This window comes from Acinonyx jubatus, chromosome D2 (genome assembly GCF_027475565.1).
Source record: "Acinonyx jubatus isolate Ajub_Pintada_27869175 chromosome D2, VMU_Ajub_asm_v1.0, whole genome shotgun sequence".
Lineage (NCBI taxonomy): Eukaryota > Metazoa > Chordata > Mammalia > Carnivora > Felidae > Acinonyx > Acinonyx jubatus.
In genome coordinates, this window is record NC_069393.1 from 28191388 (window position 1) to 28216472 (window position 25085).

A 25085-nucleotide genomic window follows, 5' to 3' on the forward strand; every position below is an offset into this window, starting at 1 on the left:
ACATAACCCAATAAATCAAATTGAAAGTAGCTGTTTCCCATCCAAAATTTGGTAGTGATAACAAAATCATTGCCTTATGAATGCAGAATTCATTATATATTGTATAATTTGAACAGTATATTCATCCTGGGAAACTATCAGGCCAGTATTTTAATCCTTATTTTATAGATAATTCTCCATTTGCATTATGATGAAGACAAAAGACCTATTCAAAATCACACTGATAGGAAGCAGCAAAAATGGTCTCTTCATAACACAATGCTATCTGCAATTATAGAAGTATGAACCTCTAGATCTAGGGGCATAAAATAAAAGCAAGGGGCGCCTGGGTGGCTCAGTCAGTTGGGCATCTGACTTTGGCTCAGGTCATGATCTCACTGCTCATGAGTTCGAGCCCTGTGTCAGACTCTGTGCTGATGGCTCGGAGCCTGGAGCCTGCTTCAGATTCTGTCTCCATCTCTCTGCCCCTCCTCTGCTTGTGCTCGCTCTGTCTCTGCCTCTCAAATATAAAAAATAAAACATAAAAAGAAATTTTTAAATAAAAACAAACCCCTTCCAAATATATTACTATATCTGCTGATAGAGTAGTACATTAGCAACAGCAGAGAAAGAAAAACAGAAAGAAATAGGGAGGGAAAGAAAGAAATAAAGAGAAAAAGAAGAGAGAAGAGAGAAGGGAGAAGGGAGAAGGGAGAAGGGAGAAGGGAGAAGGGAGAAGGGAGAAGGGAGAAGGGAGAAGGGAGAAGGGAGAAGGGAGAAGGGAGAGGAGAGGAGAGGAGAGGAGAGAAAAAAGAAAAGAAAGCAGAGACTTTGGAAGTAGACTTGGATTTGTATTTCAACTCTGCTACTTACTGGTTTATGATCTTTGACATTTAGGTTAAGGGGCAAAACATAAACTATACAGAGTTTAAAAAATTAAATGAAGAATATAGTAAAGTATTCACATGAATTAACATACAAGGGAGATTCTAATTCTAGCCACTGTTAAAATTATTTTCCCTTCCCTTTTAGCTGGCAAGAATGTAAGATCCTAGTATCTAGCATGGTTCCATCAAAAAGGTCTCTGGAGCCACCTAGGTGGCTCAGTTGGTTAAGCATCCAACTTCGGCTCAGGTCATCATCTCATGGTTTGTGGGTTTGAGCTCCGTGCCAACTCTGTGCCGACAGCTCAGAGTCTCAAAAGCCTGTTTTGGATTCTGTGTCTCCCTCTCTCTCATGGCCCTCCCCTGTTTCTCTCTCTCAAAAATAAATAAACATTAAAAAAAATTTAATTCAAAAAGGCCTTTGGAGATGGAGCCCTATAGTGTTCCTCCTCAGTACAAGTTGAGGCCTCTGATCTAGGCAAAGAACTTAAGTTACTTGTGGGGCCTCCTGGGTGGTTCAGTTGGTTAAGCATCCAACTTTGGGTCAGGTCATGATCCTGGGGTTAGTGGGTTCGAGCCCCGCTTCGGGCTCTGTGCTGACAGCTCAGAGTCTGGAGCCTGCTTTAGATTCTGTGTTTCCCTCTCTCTCTGCCCCTCCCCTGCTTGTGCTTTCTGTCTCTCAAAAATAAACGTAAAAAAAAAAAAAAATTTTTTTAAAAAGAACTTGTTACTTGCTTAAGTTCTGTCTTTATTTACAAAAAAAAAAAAAAGTGATATTTCCTCTCCTTCTTCCACCCTCCCTTTAACTTGTGGTAACAGACACAGCTAAGGAAAAAAATTATTCTTTAAAGAGGCAATAAAGATAAGCAGATAAAGACTGGAGACAGTGAATAATTATTTGGGAATAGGGTCCAGCTGATGGACAAAGGATGGTTCACTGAAGTAATAGGAAAAAGAAAAATCTAATTAATTAATCTCTTAAATCGTAGACAAAAGACATACAGAAAAAGTATATTTATCCCACGAAGACAAAGGATCTTCTTTAATAGCAGTTTACTGCAGGATCCAATTAACCCTAAAATGTTAGAAGAAAGCCTTCTTCTGGGAAAGGCAAATGTAAGAATGACTTTCCCATGGAAAGAAATGACAATTATCTCTTCAACTATAATAAAAGACATGACTACTTTACTAGGAATCTTGAATGAACATACTAAATACAAAAGAAGAGAGTAAGCTCAAGAAGTTTAACTGACGAAATACCCAGAACTTCACTAAAAGAATAAGGAAGAAAAGCAAATGGTCTACACAAGTTCTTTCTTACAGAAAACAGAAGGACTATCTCTTTTATCCCTTAACATTTACCTTAGTGCTAGGCAAGAAGAGTTTGAAAATGCTACAGAAGAAGGAGAAGAAACTAAAGATTAAAGTTCTTAAGGGTTTTTCAGTCATTTTAGAGATAAGAAATATGCTTCTCCCCTTAGGTCATGTCTCCCAAAATAGCTCCTCAAGAATACCAAATGGTGTAACAAAGATATACCTACCAGCTGTCAGGGATGTCTCAAATCCATCTTTAATGAAACAGCTGAGACTCTACTTCTTCATATAACTTTGAACTGCTACAAGTGTAAAGGGTACTATTTCTTACATTGGGAAGAAGGGCAGGAAAGAACAATAAGCAAATTAATGAATTATAGGTGGTTCCAATTTCAAGTTAGTCATTTATTTCAAAAGGAAACACTTTGATTGAAGCCATTAGTATCTAATAGCAAAATACTTGAGTTTAAATGTTCATAATCATAACTAGGATGCAGTCTCATATGATAACCACCTATAAATAACAAAAATCATATTTAAACTAACAAATTATGTTCTTCACAAGAAAAGGTAAGAAGAATTCTAATTCATTAGTATGCTATTGTTCTGCCCAACTACAGAAAAAGCTATCTACAAATGCCTAACAAAGTCAAGTAAGACCAAAGCTCCAAAGTATGTATTAAAGAAACATTTAGATAACTTTTCTAAATTTCTGTAATATACATCTCTTAGGCTAACCTAAATTTGTAATATCAATGTTAAAATAAATATCTATCTGTCAGTAGCAATGAGAAAAGAGGGAAAAAAAGGAACTGCTGAACATACCCTATGCAATATTTCTAAAACCTTTAATGCAGTATGAAGAAAACTGTTGAAAATTCTTCTTTCAGAAGGGGGAATGCCGATCTTGTAGAGTTTCAAAAGATGTACCACAACTTCCTTAAAAAGTTCTACAATCTTGAGGAACAGTGGAGGCTCAAGTACTGACCACCAGTTTTCTGTTAAAGGGTGAACACAAAAATAAAATGAATTTTTAAAAAAAAATCACAGTTTTCAAAGAAATCATATGGGACTTTTCTTCTAAAAGCAGTGGCTCTTAGCCCTTTGAAAATCTCAGGAAGATTCATATAACAGTATTTTATTCTAGGATTTGGAGATACCATCCTACTCTTAAGTTAAAGAATTACTGTTCTAAAAAGCTCTCAAAAGCAAAAATAAAGTAAGAATGGTTACTGAATTTATTTCTTGGCTTCCTAAATTATATTAAAAACTCATTACGATACCTAATATTAAAATCAGTTGTTAAATAGTACTTTGGGTGGGGTTGGGGGGGGTGCTGGCTGGCTCAGTCAGAAAAGCATGCGACTCTTTCAGGATCATGAGTTCCAGCCCTACACTGGGTATAGAGATTACTAAAAAAATAAATAAACTTAAAAAAAAACCCACTAAACTGTTTTTTAAAAAAAGTGCTTTGTTAGAATTTTGATTTTTAAACATTCTAAAATCCCAATACTTTGGGATCTTTCCAAGTTTTATTTTTTAACTTAACAAAGTTGAAATACTGTGAAGCACCACCTTTAAAATGCAAGGTACTCCTGAAAATCAGATACTGAGAATAATGTAAAGTATAACATGTCTGTCCTTCCCCACATTCACTATTTGCAGTTATTAACTACAAATACCATAATCCTATAAAGCAGAAATACAAACACTTTTGACAACATGGAAGCAATACTCTTGAGTCCCTGGCTTCACTCTTATTCATGAATTCTCTCGGAATTCAGGATTCTACTCCTTGCTTGCTACTTTCTCTGCTCACTCTCAGCCTAAAACCTCTTGTATTGATTTTATTAGTTCTATATATCTCAGCTTCACAAACCGACAAATACTATCAGGAAGGAGAGTATCGGGCTAAATGTAGCAAGCAAACTTTAATGGTCAGGAACAGAGATGAAATCTATACAATATGAAAAGTTAAGGTGAGAAAAGTTTAGGCCAAAAAACTAGAGTCTAGAGACAGAAAAATAAGATCAGATGAGCAGTAGAATCTCATCTACATGCAGAGAAATAAAATGAAACATGGGGAAATTACCAAGTAAGAGATATGTAACGTGAAGAGTTAACAGTTCAAAGAGGATTTACTAACCCATGTTTGTTCAGTTTTAATTGTTCTTCCTCCTTTACTTCTTTAATAGTTAAGACTGAGGGGATGAGAGAGGGGAATATGGAAAACAGTTTTTATCTTTCCTAATACTGTCTTTGCTGTGTTTGATTAAAATTTTAATATTTAACATTCTTTGCCTCTAAAAACTAGTGGACTAGTTTTTCAGAGAACTAAAAAAAGCAATAAAAGGAAAAATAGGTTTATTTTTCACTAAGTGTCAAATAAGCAGGACAGCAAAATTTCAGACAGCCAAAAAATTAAAAACTTATGAGGATTTTCATTTAAAGCGAAAAAATTACAAAAGGAAAAAATACTAAAATTCTTACCAAGTACTTTCAGTGGTGCCTTTTCTAGGTTCACAAGAGCTGTACCAAAGGGAATTGCTATTGTTGTGAAATTGTTGGAATCACTCATCAGGGGGCATTCTGGTAGAGTAAGATAAAACCTCAATGCTTCAACATCAGGTAAGGAGCTAGTCAGCTTAGGGATAAGATTCTTTTCCAAACTAGCTGCCACCTATATTTTGACAGAAAGTAAAACCTCTTTTATTTAAAATAAGTGTACTTTCCAAAAAGAAGAAGAAAAATCTTACAATACAGCAAACATGAAATGGTATCTTACAAAAATGTATCTTACAATTAATCACTGAATGTACTTTGAAGCACAATGAAAATTAATGCCTAAGAGCACTGCTAAGAAAATTTTAAAAATCTTGTGTGCAAGTCTAAAGACTTAACCAACAGCGTAATGTTAAGTAATTAAAGGTCCACTCAAACATCTGGGAAGCTTTACAAATACTTGATAGCTAAATTGTAAATGTTTTAAAATAAAACCCTATTAATTCTTGTATTAGTTTATATAATAAAATCACAGACAACACTTCATAATGAAGCATTTGAAACTGTAAAGTTAATTAGGCTATATACAAAGTAACATGGATTATAAAGTTCAACAGGCTACATAACACAAATATAAAATACTTTAAGAACAAACCTGCTGAGATATTTGAGGATGATCAGGTTGTATAAGTTTGTGGAATAAAAGCCTAGCAGCATTCATATCAACTCCTGAAAATTTGGTGCCTGTTCTATAGTGATCATCATTGCTATAAAAGAAAAAACAAAAATAAAAGAGAGAGAAAGAAGGAAAATAATAAAACTGTAAAGTTATTTCACTTCTTTAATATATTACTTAATACAATAAATTTGAAAAATTCCACATACCAAAGAACTACCACTTACCTAACAGCCAGAAAACTTCCATTTAAACAACCAGAGGAAGAAAATGTTCCATCTATTTCGCTAGAAAGAAAGTTCAAAATCCACAAATCACAAAATGAGAAATCTACATGTTTTTCTTTTTTTAAAAAAATGTTTATTTTTATTTATTTTGAGAGAGAAAGAGAGTGAGCATGACTGGGGGAGGGACAGAGAAAGAGAGAGAATTCCAAGAAGGCTCCACGAGGCTGTCAACACAGAGGCCAATGCACGGTTCAAACTCACCAACTGTTGAGATCATGACCTGAGCCAAGATCAAGAGTAGGATGCTTAACTGACTGAGCCACCCAGGCACCCCACCTTTTTTTTTTTTTCTGAGAGAGACAGAGTGCGAGCAAGAGGGGCAGAGAGAGAAGGAGACACAGAATTGGAAGTAGGTTCCAGGCTCTGAGCTATCAGCACAGAGCCCGATGGGGCTTGAACTCCCGAGCCATGAGATCATGACCTGAGCTGAAGTCGGATGCTTAAACGACTGAACCACCCAGGTGTACCCCACCCCTGCTTTTTTATTAATAACAATATTTAATTTAATATTTAATGCCACAGAGTACACCTCTAACCAACACTCAATTAGAAGAAGTTAGAGTTTTATAAATTACTAAAGATTAATTAAGTAATACTTGATAAAGGTTTACTGTTTACCCTAATCTCATCCTCTGATTCTTCAAACAAATCTGATGGTCTTATTTTGCTTTTTTGCTTGTTTGTTTGTTTTAGGCCTACTGTACCCGGGTATTCCCAGGAGGTCTCCTATCCAAGTACTAACCAGGCCCAACCTTACTTAGCTTCTGAAATCAAATTAAGATCAGGCACAGTCAGGGTGGTTATGACCACAGACAAAAAAACTGAAGTTCTTTAAAAAAATTTTTTTTTACATAAACATACACATTTAATTTTCTTAATTACACATGGTATTAAATCTAATCTGGGATGCTATATTTCTGAAGTTCACTCTTTGGGCTTTTAAGAAAAATTTTAATTTGGGAAAACAATCTAGAATTTAAAAAAGATTATCAGATATAGCCCCATATCCCAAAACCCAATACCACCTGCAAAAAAACAAAAAAACTGTAAGTACTAAAACAAGTTCATCTATAAGCAAAATATTCAAGAAAGAAGTAATACTCAAATCTTTTATGGAATACAAAAGTTAAAAGACAGTGATCCCAGGATGCTAGAAGTAACATTATTTTAAACCCAATCCTAAAGTGGGTAAGTTTAGTACTTTAAGTTATCATTTAACATTACATACATGAAAGAATTACAACTTATATATAAATGACATCTCTTAAAATATCCATTATTATAGAAATTCTAGACATTTAAACTTATGTACCTAAACCATTTGGGAAATACTTAAATAAAAACTTCTAAATACAGGATGCACTACCATGGAGGTAAGAGGTCATGTTTGTGTTTGTTTTGTGTCGGTAAAATGTTTTTCTTACTTGGCTATCTCCACAGGAAATCTTCCGGAGGGGTAGCTCAGCCATTTTTGAATTAGAGCTTCGTTCACAGTCCAGATCTGCTTTGAAGGATCCGGACATCTAAAGTCATCTGGTGGCCCACAGTTCTAAATTTAAAAAATAAGTAGATTAGTCAGAGGAAACAAATATATAACTTAAACCAAGACACGTTTCCACTATGCATTTGTTTGTTGTTGTTGTTGTTGTTGTTGTTGTTTTTAACAGAGTATATCTCTACTGAGCACCTGAAACAATACTTACCAACTGGATCAGAAAAGTTTTATAGACTTGAGGGCAAAAAAATTTGAGGCAATTACTTTGTAACATACAAAGAACATTAATAATTACTAATTAACTAGTAATTTAGCTTCATAATTATTTATATGACTACTGTTACCTGAGGATTAGAGTAATGTGAAAAGCTTTGATCTCCACCTGAGAAAATTCTTTTCACACAGAAATATTCTTCAGAATCTGTAATAAAAATAAAATGCAAAGAAATTCAAGATTTACATGACATTTTTCAGAGCATCAACTATGCTACTGGATTTTCTCTTAATCATCTAATTTAATTAGACCTACCATTCAGCATTCAATGATATAAAATGACTTGAAATATTCTTAGTAATTACTATGGAAATGAGATGGACCATCGAACAATTCCAAGCATAAGCAACACCTCAGAAGTTGGTAAGTTTTTCTTCTGCACAAAAAAGTGGTGTTATCTAGTCTGTATCTTTTTTATCCCAATATACTTTAGTTTAAACTGAAGATTATGTAAAAACTGAATGAAAGGTATAAAAGACAGCTCAGAAGAAATTAAAATTAAGAATATTCATTTTTTAAAAGAATGTCAACAAACAAGTAAATATTAAAACTTCTTCATACGTGGAATTTGAGAAACTTAACAGAAGACCATAGGGGAAGGGAAGGGGGAAAAACCAACAAAAAGCAAAAAAACCCAACTTGTTACAGACAGGGAGGCAGACCAGAACAAACTGAGGGCTGGTGGGGGTAGGGTATCAGGGGGACAGGGAAAATGGGTGATGGGCATTAAGGAGGGCACTTGTTGGGATGGGCAGTGGGTGTTGTACGTAAGTGATGAATCACCGGAATCTATTCCCAAAAGCCAAGAGTACACTGTATACACACATGTATGTTAGCTAATTTGACAATCGATTATATTTTTTTAAAAAAGCTTCTTGAACAAACACTTGATGATGCAAAATTATTTTCTCTCAATATAGCTGTATAAAAGTAAGCTGACACAGCTCTTCATTGGCAACTGTTTGTCAATAAACCCAAATCCAGTCAAAAAAAATTAAAAATTAATAAGCAAATTTAGAAGTGAAGACAATAAAGTTCTTTTTCAAAAAGAGATTAAAAGGGGTGGGGGGTGGGGGAAGGTGCCTCACTGGCTCAGTCAGTAGAGCACATAACTCTTAATCTCAAGGTTGTGAATTCAAACCCCACATTGGGTGTGAAGCCTATTTAAAAAAAAAAAAAAAAAAAAAGATATTCAGGGGCGCCTGGGTGGCTTAGTCGGTTACGCGTCTGCCTTCAGCTCAGGTCATGATCTCACAGTTCCTGAGTTCGAGGCCCACACTGGGCTCTCTGCTGTCAGTGTGGAGCCTGCTTCAGATCCTCTGTCTGCCAATCTCTCTGTCCCTGCCCTGCTTGCTGGCACACATTCTCTCTCTCAATCTCTCTCAAAAATAAACTTAAAAAAAAAAAAAAAAAAAAAGACATTCAAAGTTCCTTCCTTTCTTCTCTTTTGCTTCTCAAAATGGAAAGAGTATTATCAAAAGTACTACCGGGGGAAAAAAAGTATTGGTGGGATAGTACTTAGGGTATTACATACCAAAACACCAAAGCTCAGTACTGTTAACTTAAGGCTAATTATTTCCAAATATAATATATTTCTGTCATCCTGCTGACCCCCACCACCCCTTAGATGACTAATTCTTCATTTTGTATTATTTTGACTGTGGCTGCTACAGAATTAAAAATGCTTAAGGAAGGAACCACATCTTAATTTCCTTATTCCCTACTACCAAGCATAATGTTTTATTTGCAAAAGAACTCGCTAGATATTTGTTAACATGAATAATATAAAGTAATATTTATCTAGCTTAGAACATACTAATATTAAGAAGTTCAGAGTTCAGAACATCAATATGACTAAATTTTCCAAAAGTACCAAGAATGCTCTAAGGTCAAAACAACTTTTAAAAATAGATTAAAAGGGTAAATCTAAAATAGTAAATAAATCAGTGATTCAACATAAAATCTTTTCTCTATATCATTTTAATAAATCTACATGAAATCCTTCGCTTTCTCAAAAGGTTTATTAGCAAGATGTTATTCATTGATCCCCAAAATGTGATTTTGCTCTCTATAAATAATCAAGAAGTATAGTACATGAATGGGTTTCTGGGGGGTATGAGGAAGATGCCAAAAATTATTTTTCTTAATTTCCTTTTAATTACTACTCCAAAAAATTTATAAAACCTAGTCATTTGTGTTATACAGCTTGTTGCAGACTGAATTTTGCTGATGGTATCCCCCAAGTTTCTCTTCACATTTTTCTTGGTCTTTTGTACTTCCTGTAAATTGGTAGTTAGATCTAGAGAGGCTTTAATTAAATAAGTTTGTTTCAACAAACAAAACTACTAGAAGGTGATACTGGGAATCATTCATCCATCAGGAAGCACATAATGTATGGCTGGATTCCTTTTTGCAATGTTAGGAACTACCGACGCTCAGTGCTAAGACTATTCACTGTGGGTTGAAAAATAATGATATGCTAACATTACTTCCTCATCTTGTAGCTGGCCCATTAGCTTCCTCCCATCTATACATAGTTTGTTACACTGAAATAGGAAAATACCAACTCTTGATCTTTTCCATTTACTTACTCTTCTCTTGCTTTTTGAATATGCAATTCTTCAATACTAAAGAGGGTAATAATTTTTGCATGGGTTTTTAGTAGCACAAATTTCCTCTTTGGGAATTTTTATTAATTCCCTTTATTAAACATCTTTTTTTGTTTGTTAATGTTCATTTTTGAGAGAGAGAGAGAGAGAGAGAGAGAGAGAGAGAGAACGAACATGCACACATGCAAGCAGGGGAGGGGCAGGCAGGAAAAGACAGAATCCCAAGCATGCTCCGTGCTGTCAGTGCAGAGCCCCAAGTGGGGCTCAATCTCACAAAATGTGAGATCATGACTTGAGTTGAAATCAACAGTCGGACGCTTAGCCAAATGAGCCACCCAGGTGCCCCTATTTATTCTTATTAATGTTTGTCTTATTTATTTATTAGGTACCTTATTGTTTTCTTCACCAATATGTATAAACACTTTGGATATTCAGGTTAATTAATCTTAGGGTGTATTTGCTACAGCCATTTTTCTTATTTAATTTTGACTCATAGAAGATTTCTTTTTCCATTTAATCAAATGTATTTAAATCTCATCCTTTATGAAGACTTTCACTGCCATATGCTGAGAAAGCCTTCCCCATGTTCATGTGTTTTGTCTTTTTAAGTAATCTCTACACCCAACCTGGGATTTGAACTTACAACACCGATATCAAGTCACATGTTCTTCCAACTGAGGCAGCCCGGAGTCCCAAAGCTTTCCCACGTTCAAATCAGAGAATTATTTTCTTAAGAACTTTTAAACATTTAATTCTTGAATCCTTTTATGACTTATTTTAGTGGATACTCTTAGGATCTAAACTGACTTTTTCTCTCCAATTTTCATGTGTTGAGTAATTTTTCCCTCTTCATAGATAGTGATGCCTTGTTTTGGAAGTTGTGAAAAGGCACTGCCTCTTCCACCTACACCACAACTCTAAGCAATACTGACACTATTCTCTATCCCAAAAGTGTTCTCAAAGTCCTTCTCAGTATGTACCTCCAAGCACCAATACCAAGCAACCAGAGTTTGAAGTTGAAATAAAACCTATATACAATACCTATATGGGGATTTCTGCCACTCCCCCTGCCCCCGGACTTTCCATTAAGTAATAATGGAATGCCTGTATATACCAATAATCTGATCTGTTACAGTTTCACACAGCACATGTTATCATATCTAGGAGGACTAGTTCATATTCTCCTTACTGTTTACAAGACTTTTTACATTGTCAGAGAAAATTGAGAAGACTTTGAAATAGGGCCCCCTGTCTCCCCCTACCCTTACTAAGTCCTGATTAGAGCACCCTTCAGGAATATCTCCACCTAAAAAGAATCACTGAGCTACTTACAGTTCTGTAAATTGTACTTCTATTTAGGAGCAGTACTGACAGAGATACAGCTATGCACATGCTTTTGACTTACAAGGAAAAGGAGTAGTTTTTGATATTCTCTGAACTCCTTTATACTTTTAGGACACTCAGGACCCTAAACAACTTCTCAGTACTTAAGGGGTTAAAGGCAGAAATTTTTAGTGGAGTTTAAAATTAAGAAATATTTAAAATACTGATTCATTTAAAAATGAGCAATAATGAATGCACTACATCTTAGCAAAGATAACATCTTAGTATTAATATGAAAGTCATTTTGAATTCATGGACCCTCTTCAGACAACACAACCTATCCTGAAGCAAGTCAGTTTGTTCCAGAATACGAAAGAGCATAACCAAAGACAATGTGACAAGTGAATTTTATTTGCCTTGCTTACTCTGAAAGAAGCTATAAAATGTGTTAATGTCTTAGCAAATTGCACTCAATTTTGAAGTGTGTGCTCCCATGGTTTACTGATTGTCTTCCTTCACCTATAATATAAAATGTTATTCTTTACTTTTTGTGAATCTGCTAGACAGCAAAAATTCTTTGTCTTATTAGAATAGTTTGCAAGCACTGGACGTTGTATGGAAACCAATTTAACAATAAATTTCATATACTGGAAAAAAAAAGAATAGTTTTCAATACTTTATGTTGCTTTTATTGTCTTTCATTATTTAAGGGCAAAAAATGTTCCTCAGTTTTGAAAGAGCTAATAAACATTTCCAATTTCATTACCCCCCACAATTTACTCTGAAATCTTTGTCACTTTGAGTAACCAAGTATTGTTTCTAATATCAATAATTATATCTTAATAAAGTGTTCAAGTCCTCTCATAATTTCTTTGATTTTTGCCTTCCTGTTATGGGTTCAATTATTTCCCTCAAAGTTCATATGTTGAAGTCCTAACCCCCAGTAACTCAGATATAGCTGTATTCAGAGAAAGGGTCTTTGAAGAAATGATCAAGGTAAAATGAGGCTGTTAGGGAAGGACCCTAATCCAATATACCTGATGTCCTTAAAATAAAAAGAAGAGACATCAGTGATGCACACACACAGAGAAAAAGCCATTAAGGACACGGCAAAAAGGCAGACTTTGCTAGCCAAGGAGAGAGGCCTCAGAAGAAACCCAAAGTGCTGACATGACACCTTGATCATGGACTTCTAGCCTCCAAAACTGTTGAGAAAATAAATTTGTTGTCTAAGCCATCCAGTCTGTAGTACTTTTTTATGGCAGCTCTTGCAAACTTACATAATTCACAAAATCACATCCTAAACGTAGAAAACTCAAACTTGCAAGATAACTTTTACATATTAGTGAAAATAACTTTGAGAATTCCCAGAGAGGCTTTGGAGAATCACAAAAGTTTGTTCTTTTATATAAGAAGAGATGCTAGAAATAATTATGTTTCTTTAAAGTGTTACTATTTAAGAAATTAGAAAAGACACCCAATCTTCCCTAAGTTAAATTTATATGGTAAAATGTAATTAAATATAAATATTTCAAAAGTTGTTTGTCTTACAAGAAGTCCCTGGAGATTTGTCAGTATCTTTGCTTTCCATATGTTTACATGGAAATATGTTTATATATGAAGGGCATCTGGGTGGTTCAGTCGGTTAAGCATCCAACTTCGGCTCAGGTCATGACCTCGTGGTTCAGGAATTCAAGCCGTGAGTTGGGCTCTGTGTTGACAGCTCAGAGCCTAGAGCCCACTTCAGATTCTGTGTCTTTCTCTCTCTCTGCCCCTCCCCTGCTCACACTCTGTCTCTCTCTCTCTCAAAAATAAACATTAAAAACAAACAAAAAAAAACCCCACAGATGTTTAAATATGAAGTAAAACACTATTCAAAACTCTTTTGAAATTGTTCCAGCTTTCCTGTATTTATCAAAGTTCAGGTGGTAAATTCTAATTTCAGTTATTATTTAACTGTTATTTTAAGTGTTTCATGGTATATTCTTACTGCTTTAATTCATATCTAGTATCGTCTTGTTTGCAAATGGGATGTATTTCACTTATGCACAAATTTTACAAAATATACTGATGTCTAATCTTGATTCCTGACTTACTGAATCTCTTCACTTGACATTCTTTGTTATTCTTGGTAATTAGGTCTTAGGATTATCATGTTATATCTCAACATTTTTTTTTTTGAGAGAGTGCTTGAGGGCACATGTGCACTACTGGCAGAGGGGCAGAGAGAAGAGGGAGAGATAATGACCTTAGTCTAAATCAAGTTGGACACTTAACTGACTGAAGCACCCACCCAGACTCCCCTCAACATTTTTCTTCTGTAAGAAATTATAGTCTTCCACATTTATGAATCAGATGTTAAAGGAGTCACTGACTTCTTTGAGAACAAGCTTAATCGTCACCTTTAGAAACATTTTATTTAAAAAACTTCTTGGAATAATGTGTTTTGCATGTCACAGAAACAACCAAATATCCCTGTCAGCTATCTTATTCTTATATTGAACCCTCACCAGATCTTTCCATTTGACAACTATCAGAAATAAATTAGCAACACACATTTTAAGCTTCAGTCATCTATTGATAGTTTTTGTTTTACTCCGATGCTTGCCTGAAGTTTCTCCTATAAACTCTGACACGCCCAGAGTTTGTGTTTTCAAAAAAAGGACATCTCAGATGCATGCAAAAAGAACTGTACCAGCTAGATGAAGGCACTTATATTTCAAAGAATAGACACTTAGATACAGGCTTCTGAGGAGACAGTTAACTTCACAACATACCAGCGGACTGTATTAGAATTACTCCTTTTTTTTTAAAGTCTATAAGCAGTTTTATGAAACTGCAAATCCAAAATCCAACAGAACAAGAACACCTCACACTGGAATGAATGAACTGATGAAAAATTTATTGTGGTTATTTGTTTAGAATAACGTTTAATTTTGTTTTAATGTTCTGGGGTTTTTTGATATATAAGGGAACTATTTGTCTTCCTAAAGTTATCTCATTCACAAGAATTTTGTAAATTCTGCTTTGTTAAGCTGAAATGAAACATTAAAAATGGTATTTCCTTCTGCCTCACTTAAGCTTGCCAGTATCTCCCAGAAAGGAGCTTGCATCCTCATGTGGTATCTCAGTTTTTGTGGCTGCAGCCCAGGGAACACCTCTCCATCACCTGGCTCATGGGTCTCACAGGACTGTAATCAACACAGAAAGAGTTCTTTTTTTTTCTGTTTTAATCAGTGTTTATCTTTTATTCTTTTCCATAATTTTTTTTAATATATGAAATTTATTGTCAAATTGGTTTCCATACAACACCCAGTGCTCATCCCAAAAGGTGCCCTCCTCAATACCCATCACCCACCCTCCCCTCCCTCCCACCCCCCATCAACCCTCAGTTTGTTCTCAGTTGGCTCTCTCCCACGCTAACCTCTGTTTTTTGTTTTTTTTTCCTTCCCCTTCCTCATGGGTTTCTGTTAAGTTTCTCAGGATCCACATAAGAGTGAAACCATATGGTATCTGTCTTTCTCTGTATGGCTTATTTCACTTAGCATCACACTCTCCAGTTCCATCCACGTTGCTACAAAAGGCCATATTTCATTTTTTCTCATTGCCACGTAGTATTCCATTGTGTATATAAACCACAATTTCTTTATCCCTTCATCAGTTGATGGACATTTAGGCTCTTTCCATCATTTGGCTATTGTTGAGAGTGCTGCTATAAACATTGGGGTACAAGTGCCCCTATGCATCAGTACTCCTGTATCCCTTGGATAAATTCCTAGCAGTGCTATTGCTGGGTCATAGGGTAGGTCTATTTTTAATTTTCTGAGGAACCTCCACACTGCTTTCCAGAGCGGCTGCACCAATTTGCATTCCCACCAACAGTGCAAGAGGGTTCCCGTTTCTCCACATCCTCTCCAGCATCTATAGTCTCCTGATTTGTTCATTTTGGCCACTCTGACTGGCGTGAGGTGATATCTGAGTCTGGTTTTGATTTGTATTTCCCTGATAAGGAGCGACGTTGAACATCTTTTCATGTGCCTGTTGGCCATCCGGATGTCTTCTTTAGAGAAGTGTCTATTCATGTTTTCTGCCCATTTCTTCACTGGGTTATTTGTTTTTCGGGTGTGGAGTTTGGTGAGCTCTTTATAGATTTTGGATACTAGCCCTTTGTCCAATATGTCATTTGCAAATATCTTTTCCCATTCCGTTGGTTGCCTTTTAGTTTTGTTGGTTGTTTCCTTTGCTGTGCAGAAGCTTTTTATCTTCATAAGGTCCCAGTAATTCACTTTTGCTTTTAATTCCCTTGCCTTTGGGGATGTGTCGAGTAAGAAATTGCTACGGCTGAGGTCAGAGAGGTCTTTTCCTGCTTTCTCCTCTAGGGTTTTGATGGTTTCCTGTCTCACATTCAGGTCCTTTATCCATTTTGAGTTTATTTTTGTGAATGGTGTGAGAAAGTGGTCTAGTTTCAACCTTCTGCATGTTGCTGTCCAGTTCTCCCAGCACCATTTGTGAAAGAGACTGTCTTTTTTCCATTGGATGTTCTTTCCTGCTTTGTCAAAGATGAGTTGGCCATACGTTTGTGGGTCTAGTTCTGGGGTTTCTATTCTATTCCATTGGTCTATGTGTCTGTTTTTGTGCCAACACAGAAAGAGTTCTTAATCAGCTACCACCCCTAGGGCACAGCAAGAGGCAACAGATGGAGACTTCCAATCTTTCTGCAAGAGTCCTATTAGCTTATCTTTGTAGCTGTAGTCTGAGAGGCAGGCTTCTAATTAAGCATAAGTCTCAAGATTCTACTTGTAAGGATACTCTCCAGAGACCTCAGAGGGAAGGCCTTACCTCTGTGCTCTCCCTCTGCCACACTCCAGAGCACCAGTATCTCCCAGAGGGGAGCTATATACACATCAGTTGCTCTGATTTTTGTGGCTGCCACCTAGTGGATGACCCTTGATTGTCTGGTTCTGGTTGACAGTGGGACTTGCATTCCTGGGAGAGGAGGTCCCATGGGCTGTAACAATCAAGAGACAGTTCTGGGCTGGCAACCCCCACTACCACCACCACCAGTGCACAGCACAAATAGCAGACTGAAATATATCTGTTTTTCTGTGAAGAAGGCTTATTTGCATGTCCTGGAGTTTCAACCTTAGGGGTAGGCTTCTGGTGTAGCATACATCTAGTGACCTACTGAGGTGACTGATCTCTGGGGACTAAGGCTAGTGGATGCCATCTTTGCCCTGTACCTCTGCATTACTTCAAGTCACTGTTCTTTCCTGGGAAGGAGCTTGTACCACTGTCTGGTGCCCTGATTTTCATGGTTGCTGCCCAGGGCATCCCTCTAGGATCTAGTGGCTAGTGGGACTTACGCTTGTGATCCCCAAGGAATATACATATTTGCATACTTTAAAGTCTGCTACCTGAGAGTCTGGTTTCCAATCAGCTTGAATCTAAGTGCTGACTGAGATCCTCCCATATGGAACATTCACTGGCCTTCACACACCCTCAATTACTGGGAGCGATTAAAAATTAAAGACTCCTTGGACAATCACAAAGGTTTGAGAGACAACCAAGAGCTAGGCAGGGTTGAACTATTTTTACAAAGCTATCATAATCAAAACAGTATGGTATTAGCATAGCAACAGATACATAGATCAATGGAATAGTATAGAGAGGCCAGAAATAAATCCACACATATATGGTCTATTCATTTATGATAAAGGAGCCAAGAATATACAATGGGGAAAGGACAATCCTTCAATAAATGGTGCTGGAAAAACTGGACAGCCACAAGCAAAAGAATGAAATTGGACAACTATCTTACACCATACACAAAAACTAACTCAAAATGGATTAAAGACTTGAATAGAAGACCTGAAATCATAAAACTCCTGGAAGAAAACATAGGCAGTAGGCCCCTTGACATCAGTCTTAGAGATGATTTTTTGGGTTTGACACCAAAAGCAAAGACAATAAAAGCAAAAATAAACAAGTGAGACTACATCAAACCAAAAGCTTCTGCACAGCAAAGGAAACCATCAACAAAATGAAAAGGCAACCTATGGAAAGAAAATATTTGCAAATCACATATTTGGTAAGGGGTTAATATCCAAAATGAATAAAGAACTCATAATCAATAGCTAAAACACAAATAATCTGATTAAAAAATAAGCAGAGGATATGAACAGATTATTTCTCCAAGGAAGACAGATGACCAAAAAGTAAACAAAAAGGTGCTTGAATCACTAATCATCAGACAAAAGCAAATCAAAACCACACTGAGATATCACCTCATGCCTGTTAGACTGGCTACTATCAAAAACATAAGAAATAACAAGCACTGGTGAGAATGTGGAGTAAAGGGAACCTTTGGGCACTGTTGGTTGGAATGTAAATTAGTGCAACCACTATAAAAAAACTTTATGAAGGTCTCTCGAAAAAGTAGAAAATAGAGGGGTGCCTGGCTGGCTCAGTCAGCCTCGACTCTTGATCCCAAAGTCATGAGTTCAAATCCCACAGTGGGTGCAGAGCCTACTTAAACAAACAACTCAAAAAGTTAAAAATAGAACTACCATACGATCCAGTGTGGGGAAATAGGTTCAAGACTTCCTTCTGACATAAATGGGTCAGAAAAAAGCTTTGGGCGGAAAGCCACCACCATGGGGCAAAACACCCGAAGTTAGCCAGAGAGATATCATAATGGGATCACGAGCAACTTGTTATATCACTTCAGGAAATTAATTTCCATCTGGCACTAATATACTATTGTGCTTTGATCACAAACCCCACTTGCCCCCCAGATCCTTTGCTTCTTACACACACATGTTAACAATTACCATCTGATTGTTTTCTTCATGTTCACCACGTGTGTAAGATCTTGAGAGCTCAATAAAAGAGACAAAACCCCTGCTTGGGGCTCTGGTCTCCTCCTGGACATTAGCCTCTCTCATATCCAATTCTGCATCTGCTCTCTTGCTGGACAAGAGAGAACTCCAGACTCATAGTCTGTGACAATCCAGCAATTCCAATTCTGTGTATTTATCCAAAGAAATGAAAAAACGAACTTGAGAAGATACATATGCCCCCATGTTCACTGCAGCATTATTTATAATAGCCAAGACATGGAAGCAACCTAAGTGCCCACTGATAGATGAATGGATGAAGAAAATGTCTTTCTTTCTTCTTTCTTTTCTTTCTTTCTTTCTTTCTCTCTCTCTCTCTCTCTCTCCGCCCCCCCCACCCCACACACACAATGGAATACTATTCAGTCATAAAAAAGAAGGAAATCTTGACATTTGTTACAACAAGGATGAACCTTGAGGGTATTAGGCTAAGTGAAATAAGTCAGAGAAAGGCAAACACCCTATGATCTCACTTACTTCTATGTGGAGTCTTAAAAAAACAAAAAAGCTCATATATATAGGGAACAGATTGGTGGCTGCCAGAAGTAAGGGGGGTGGGAGGGTGGACAAAATGGGTGAAGTGCATCAAAAGATACAAATTTCCAGATATAAAATAAATAAGTCATGGAGATGTAAGGTACAGCATGGTGACTATAATTAATAATAATCTATTACATATTTGAAAGTTGTTAAGAGAGTAAATCTTGCAAGTTCTGATCATAAGAAAAATAATTTTGTAGCTATGGTGAGATTTTAATTACATTTTGCAATATAGACAATACTAAATCGTTATGTTTTATACCTGAAATTAATATATGTCAATTAAAAAAATTATTATCTGATTCTTGGGGTGCCTGGGTGGCTCAGCTGGTTAAATGTTCGTGAGTTCAAGTCCTGCATCAGACTCCATGCTAACAGTACGGAGCATGTTTGGGATTCTCTCTCCCCCATTCTCTTTCTGCCCCTCCCCACTAGTGCACTCTCTCTTTCTCTCAAAATAAGAGTTATATATATAAATACATATATATATAAATACATATATATTATATAAGTACATATATAATATATATGTATTTATTAAATTTTATATATTTTTATTATATAAATACATACTATATAAATACGTATATAATACATACATATATATATGTATTTATACACACACAAACACACACACACACACATACTGACCCCCAGAATTCAATGAGAATTCAAACTCTTACTAGTTCTCCTTTGTTTTAATAGTAATAGGGCATCCGGGTGGCTCAGTCGGTTAAGCATCAGGTCATGATCTCACTGTTTATGAGTCGAGCCCTGCGTCCAGCTCTTTGCTGACAGCTCAGAGTCTGGAGCCTGCTTCGGAATCTGTGTCTCCCTCTGTCTATGTCCCTCCCCTGATCATGCTCTCTCTCTCTCTCTCAAAAATAAAATAAACAGTAATACAGTTATTTATATAGGTTCAGTAAGAATCTGTTCCCCTTCTTATAGTTTGTACCTCTTTCATAATTGATTGAACAAATCAACTATGCAACCAAGTACTTATCTGAAGAACACATTTGAGAACTGGATTTTAGGTATGACAACTCGTTTTAAGGAACAAAGGCTGGCTGCAGTTATGGAACCAAAGCCTATAATAAAGCCAGTGAAGTAAAGGATTAAAACTTCTCAGGTTTGGGATATTGTCATGGGTTGAATTTGTCTCCTCAAAATTCACATGTTGAAGTCCTAAACCGAAGCACCTCAGGATGTGACTTGTTCAGAAACAGGATCGTTGCAGATGTAATAAGCTAAGTCAAGGTCATTCTATGTATGGTGAGCCCCTAATACAAAATGACTGATGTCCTTATAAAAGGAGAAAATGTGGACACAGATCCACATGGAGAGATAACGCCATGTGAAGATGAAGGCGGGTATCTACTACTAGCCAAGAAATGCCAAAGATTGCAGCAAACCACCACAAGTCAGGAGAGACACATGGAACACAGTCTCCTTTACAGCACTCAGAAGAAATTAACCCTGACATGTTTATCTTGGACTTCTAGCCTCCAGAACTGAGTCAATAAATTTGTGTTGTTCAAGATATCCAGTTTGTGATATTTTGTTACAGCAGCCCTAAGAAACTAACGTAGTTGTCCAAACTATATACATTCTAAAGAAAGATCTTCCCTGGCCTATAACAAGTTCCAAGTCTGGAATATTCTGTTAACAATGTTGTTGTTTACCTGTGATCTTAAGGTCCCATTAGATAGTTTATGCTAACAATGTGATTTAGGTGGGGGCCATGGGCTTCACCTCTGGAGGGGCTGAGAAAATTAAATTCACATTTAACTAGTTTTTATCCTACACAACTTTAGTACATTACAAAATAATTATCAACCATTATATATATTATATACAATACATACATATAATTTGTGATAAAATGTACATCAAATTTACCATTTTAACTGTTTAAAATGTACAATTCAGTGGCATTAAATACATACAAAAAGTGTAACTATCACCATTATTCATTTCCATAAAGTTTTTATCAACCCAAACAGGAACTCTGCACTCATTAAACAACTCCTTGTTCTCCCCTCCCCCCAGTCCCTGGTAACCACAATTCTACTTTCTGTCTCTATACCTTTGACTGTTGTTGTAGGTACCTCATTTAAGAGGAGTCACTTGATATATTGTCCTTCTGTGTCTGGCTCTTTTGAGTGAGCATAATATTTGCAAGACTCTTCCATGTTGTAGCATGTATCAAAATTCCATTCCTTTTCATGGCTAATATTCAATTATATACATACACCACATTTTTTTCATCCATTCATCTGTTGATGGGACACCTGAGCTCTTTGTACCTTTTGTCTACAGTCAATCAACAATGTTTTGATGAAACGAAGTTGCAGCAAAACAAGTAATTTTAAAATTCCATTTCCTTTCCCATTTGAATGCAAATAATCTCAAGGTACACAGTTTCAAAGATAACAAAATGCATCCCTAAGTGACTAAACTTTACAAATACATGATTTCCTTACAATATCCATGCTGCTTTAAATTACATAATCTCTTTATTATGTTATTAACAGTGCCTTTTGGGTAAGAAACTGATGTAATAAAACTAACATGCCACTAAGGACACAAGAAGAGTATTACTAAAATAAATGCACGTCCTAAACCTAAGAGTAACTAGAAGAAAATGAAGCCATATACTAAATACAAAATCAAACAAAAACAAGAAAAAATAGTATGATATCCTGACCTTTGCTAAATGAAAGTGTAACTGATAGCCTTTTAGTTACTAAAAAATAAATACATAAAAAAGAATCTTCAAGGCCATTCATAAAAAGTTATGGACCTTTTCAAATATCAACCTTTACAGTATGCTCATCGCTGAATAAAATATTGAGAGACACAAGTCTTACAACTCTAAGAAAAATCCCAAAGAAAATCAGACAGATAAAATGAACAAGAACAAAATTCTGAGAAACAGTTTAGGATAGTAAAGGAAATGTATCTATTTTAAAAAAGCACATTTTACGGGCACCTGGGTGGCTCAGTCGGTTAAGCATATGACTTCAGCTCAGGTCATGATCTCGCAGTTCATGAGTTCCAGCCCCGTGTCAGGCTCTGTGCTGACAGCTCAGAGCCTAGAGTCTGCTTCGGATTCTGTGTCTCCCTCTCTCTCTGTCCCTCCCTTGCTTGTGCTCAGTCTCTGTCTCTCTCTCTCAAAAATAAACATTAAAAAAATTAATTCAAATATTTCAAACTCTTTAGCAAATAAATTAACACCAATGAAAAAATAACCAGGTCCACTAAAAAAAATAATAGAAAATAAAAATAAATCAAAGACTTGGTTAAAGCCATAGGGATACAGAAGCAAATTTAAAAATCTTATATATGTATTTTTTAACATTTATTCATTTTTGAGAGACAAGAGTGTGAGTGGGCGAGGGGCAGAGGGAGAGGGAGGCACAGAATGTGATGCAGGCTCCAGGCTCTGAGCTGTCAGCAACAGAACCCAACACAGGGATTGAACTCACAGACCGCAAGATCATGACTTGAGCTGAAGTCAGACATTTAACTGACTGAGACACCCAGGCACCCTGCAAATTTAAAAATTTTAATACTTTGAATAGGTAATATATTCATATGATCCAAATTTCAAAAAAACAGGAAATATTATATATTTTAAAGTCCAAAATAAATTGAAAGCAGAATCTTCAAGAGATATTTGTACACCCATGTTTACAGTGGCATGATTCACAATAGTAACAAAAGGCAGAAATAATCCAAGTGTCTATCAACAGATGAACAGATAAACAAAATGTGATATATATGTACAATAAAATGTTATTCACCCTTAAAAAGGAAGGAAATTCTGACACATGCTACAACATGGATAAACTTTAATGACATTATGCTAAGTTTATGAAATAGCCAGTCACAAAAAGACAAATAGTGTGATTCCACTTACATGATGTACCCAGAGTCAAGTCAAATACACAGAGACAAAATGCAGAACAGTGTCTGCCAGCTATCGGGGGGAGTAAATGCAGACTTGCTGTTTAATGAATACAGAGTTCTAATTTTGCAAGATGAAAAGAGTTCTGGAGACCGGTTGCACAACAATGTCAATGTACTGAACACTACTGAACTGTACATCTTAAATGGCTAAATTCATAAATTTTGAATAATGTCTATTTTGCCACAATTAAAAATAAAAAAAACACCCCTTCCCACCGGCATCTAGCCACCACCCAATTCCCACATGCCTAGCCCTCTGAAACCACTTTTACTACTTTATTTACCATGAGTTTCCTTATGCATACATAAGCAAGTATAAACAAACTAAGCAAATATGTACACTGTTCTATATCTTGCTATTTTCATTAAACAATGTATCTTACAATTCTTTCATTCAAATGTAGAAAACTTCATCATTTAAGAGCAGCATTTTAACAAATAACTTTAATGTGTATAGCAAAGCTTTAAAATAACAGAACTTACCAATATCTGGTGGACACTGCCCATTATAAGGGAACCAATTTCCTTTCACAGTGAAAGGACTTTTCCTGTTGCTTGTTGAACCAGTTCCCAGCTGCCCATTACCACCAAGTCCAAAAGAATAGATTCGTCCTGATGAAGGAACAAAAGCAGAAGTGTGCTGCCTAGAGTAAAATGATAGAAAATCTCAGACTTAATGTTACCTTCCAAACAATTTACATTTAGAAAAGCTTAACAAATATTAACTGATGATTTTTCTCTTTAAAAATACATTAACAAAACTATTATACTTCTTAAATTGTCTGTACATAATATTAAAAGTCTTACTGTATATTCAATGAATTCTGTACCACACATGTAGGCTGCATTAACATGACCCAGAAAATTTCCACAAATGTCCAAATTTAAAAAGGCCCAGATCTATACTAGAATCCCTTATAAAAGATGATTCAGCACAAGAGGTAGCATCTAACTAGGATGTCCAAGTTAAGTTCTCCCCTTCCCTTCCCTGTAACATTCTAGCCTGAAGCTTTTCTATGAGGGTCCACTACCAGGGCACCAATAAAAAATTTTACAATAAGAAACAGGCAAGTAATCCACTACCAATCTTCTGATTGGTGTGTGTGTGTGTGTGTGTGTGTGTGTGTGTGTGTGTGTGTGTGTGTGTAATAAAATAATAAAACAAAGCTTCCTTTCTCTTCTAAAGAAAGTGACCTTACATATACATATGCACCCAGACTGCTTTGGAAGTGGCAGAGGGGAAGCAAACCTTGGAAACTGAAGATCTGATGCTGAAGAAAACCCACTACTCAGTGAACCTGATGTTTCACCACTGTGTATTCAGGAATGGGTTAAAGAGGATAATCCAGCTCAGGCCTTGTGTTCCTCAACTTGTTTTATGGCTTCCATCATGTCTGGCAAATTCTTAAGTATCTTTTCTATAAATATTGTTTGTCTCACATTTATTCAATTATTTTCTCCTTGATAGTGTTACATAAATGTTGCACCTTCCCAATATATCCTACCAGTCTCTTAATCTCTCTTTTATATCCATGCCCCTTGTGAGTAATTTCTCTGGATCTGTTTTTCAAATCACTACTTTTCTCTTTAGCAGTGTGTCCAACCTGCTGTTTTAATTACTCACTCAATTTTAAGTTTCAATGACTACGTCTTATCTCATTTCTGAAGTTCCTTCCCCCTCCCAAATCTGCCAGCCTGTTATTTCGTTTAAAAACTGTTATACATTGTGAAACTTAATACATACACACCAACCCAGGACTACTTTGACAAGCCCCAAACCCACCTTATGGCAACCCTGTGATGACAAATTCTCAGAGGAGATTCAAATCAGAAACGAGACCAAGGACAGAAAAGTCTCCTTATAAGCAAGGGAATATTTCATTGTGAATTCTTTCCACGATGTGGTTTTATTGGGAGGACATGGTTTCTCAGGCCTCACTAAGGCCTCACTAATGCTTCTATCAGCTCTTAGGCCTCATCTCCTGTCCCAAACTCCTTTGCCCTCTATGGTATACTGTTTATCAAAAAAGCCAAAAGTATTCCTCTCCCTATACCCATTATGCTTATAATATGACTTCTGTGGCTATTCCCACCAAGATGGGGAATCTATTTCTCCATGTCTTAAATCTAATATTATGCCTTACAAGTGGCTTTGAATTCATTCTCCCTCTCTCTTTAGGAACCCTGTTCTACTATCAGGAGACTAACCCAAAATAAGTGTTTGAAGAATGACATACAACCTGGGCCAGAAACAAGCTGTCCCAGCTAAGGCCATAACAACCACCCAAACCCTAGCCAGATAACCAGCTGATGAACTGAGTCCAGCTAAGATGA

General features: G+C 36.2%; 1 protein-coding gene across 9 annotated transcripts in view; it reads right to left on the bottom strand.

The window, feature by feature from the left end:
• The window catches only part of HERC4 (HECT and RLD domain containing E3 ubiquitin protein ligase 4), a 137326-nt gene that overhangs the window by 51133 nt on the left and 61108 nt on the right, over positions 1-25085 (bottom strand). For all 9 annotated transcript variants that reach the window (XM_053207610.1, XM_027062115.2, XM_027062114.2 and 6 more), the window contains 7 exons: positions 23235-23395; positions 7482-7558; positions 7067-7191; positions 5583-5642; positions 5335-5446; positions 4668-4857; positions 3003-3175 (listed from right to left, as the gene is read on the bottom strand). In XM_053207610.1, the coding sequence (XP_053063585.1) occupies positions 3003-3175; positions 4668-4857; positions 5335-5446; positions 5583-5642; positions 7067-7191; positions 7482-7558; positions 23235-23395 (898 nt within the window). The remainder of the gene's footprint in view (positions 1-3002; positions 3176-4667; positions 4858-5334; positions 5447-5582; positions 5643-7066; positions 7192-7481; positions 7559-23234; positions 23396-25085) is intronic.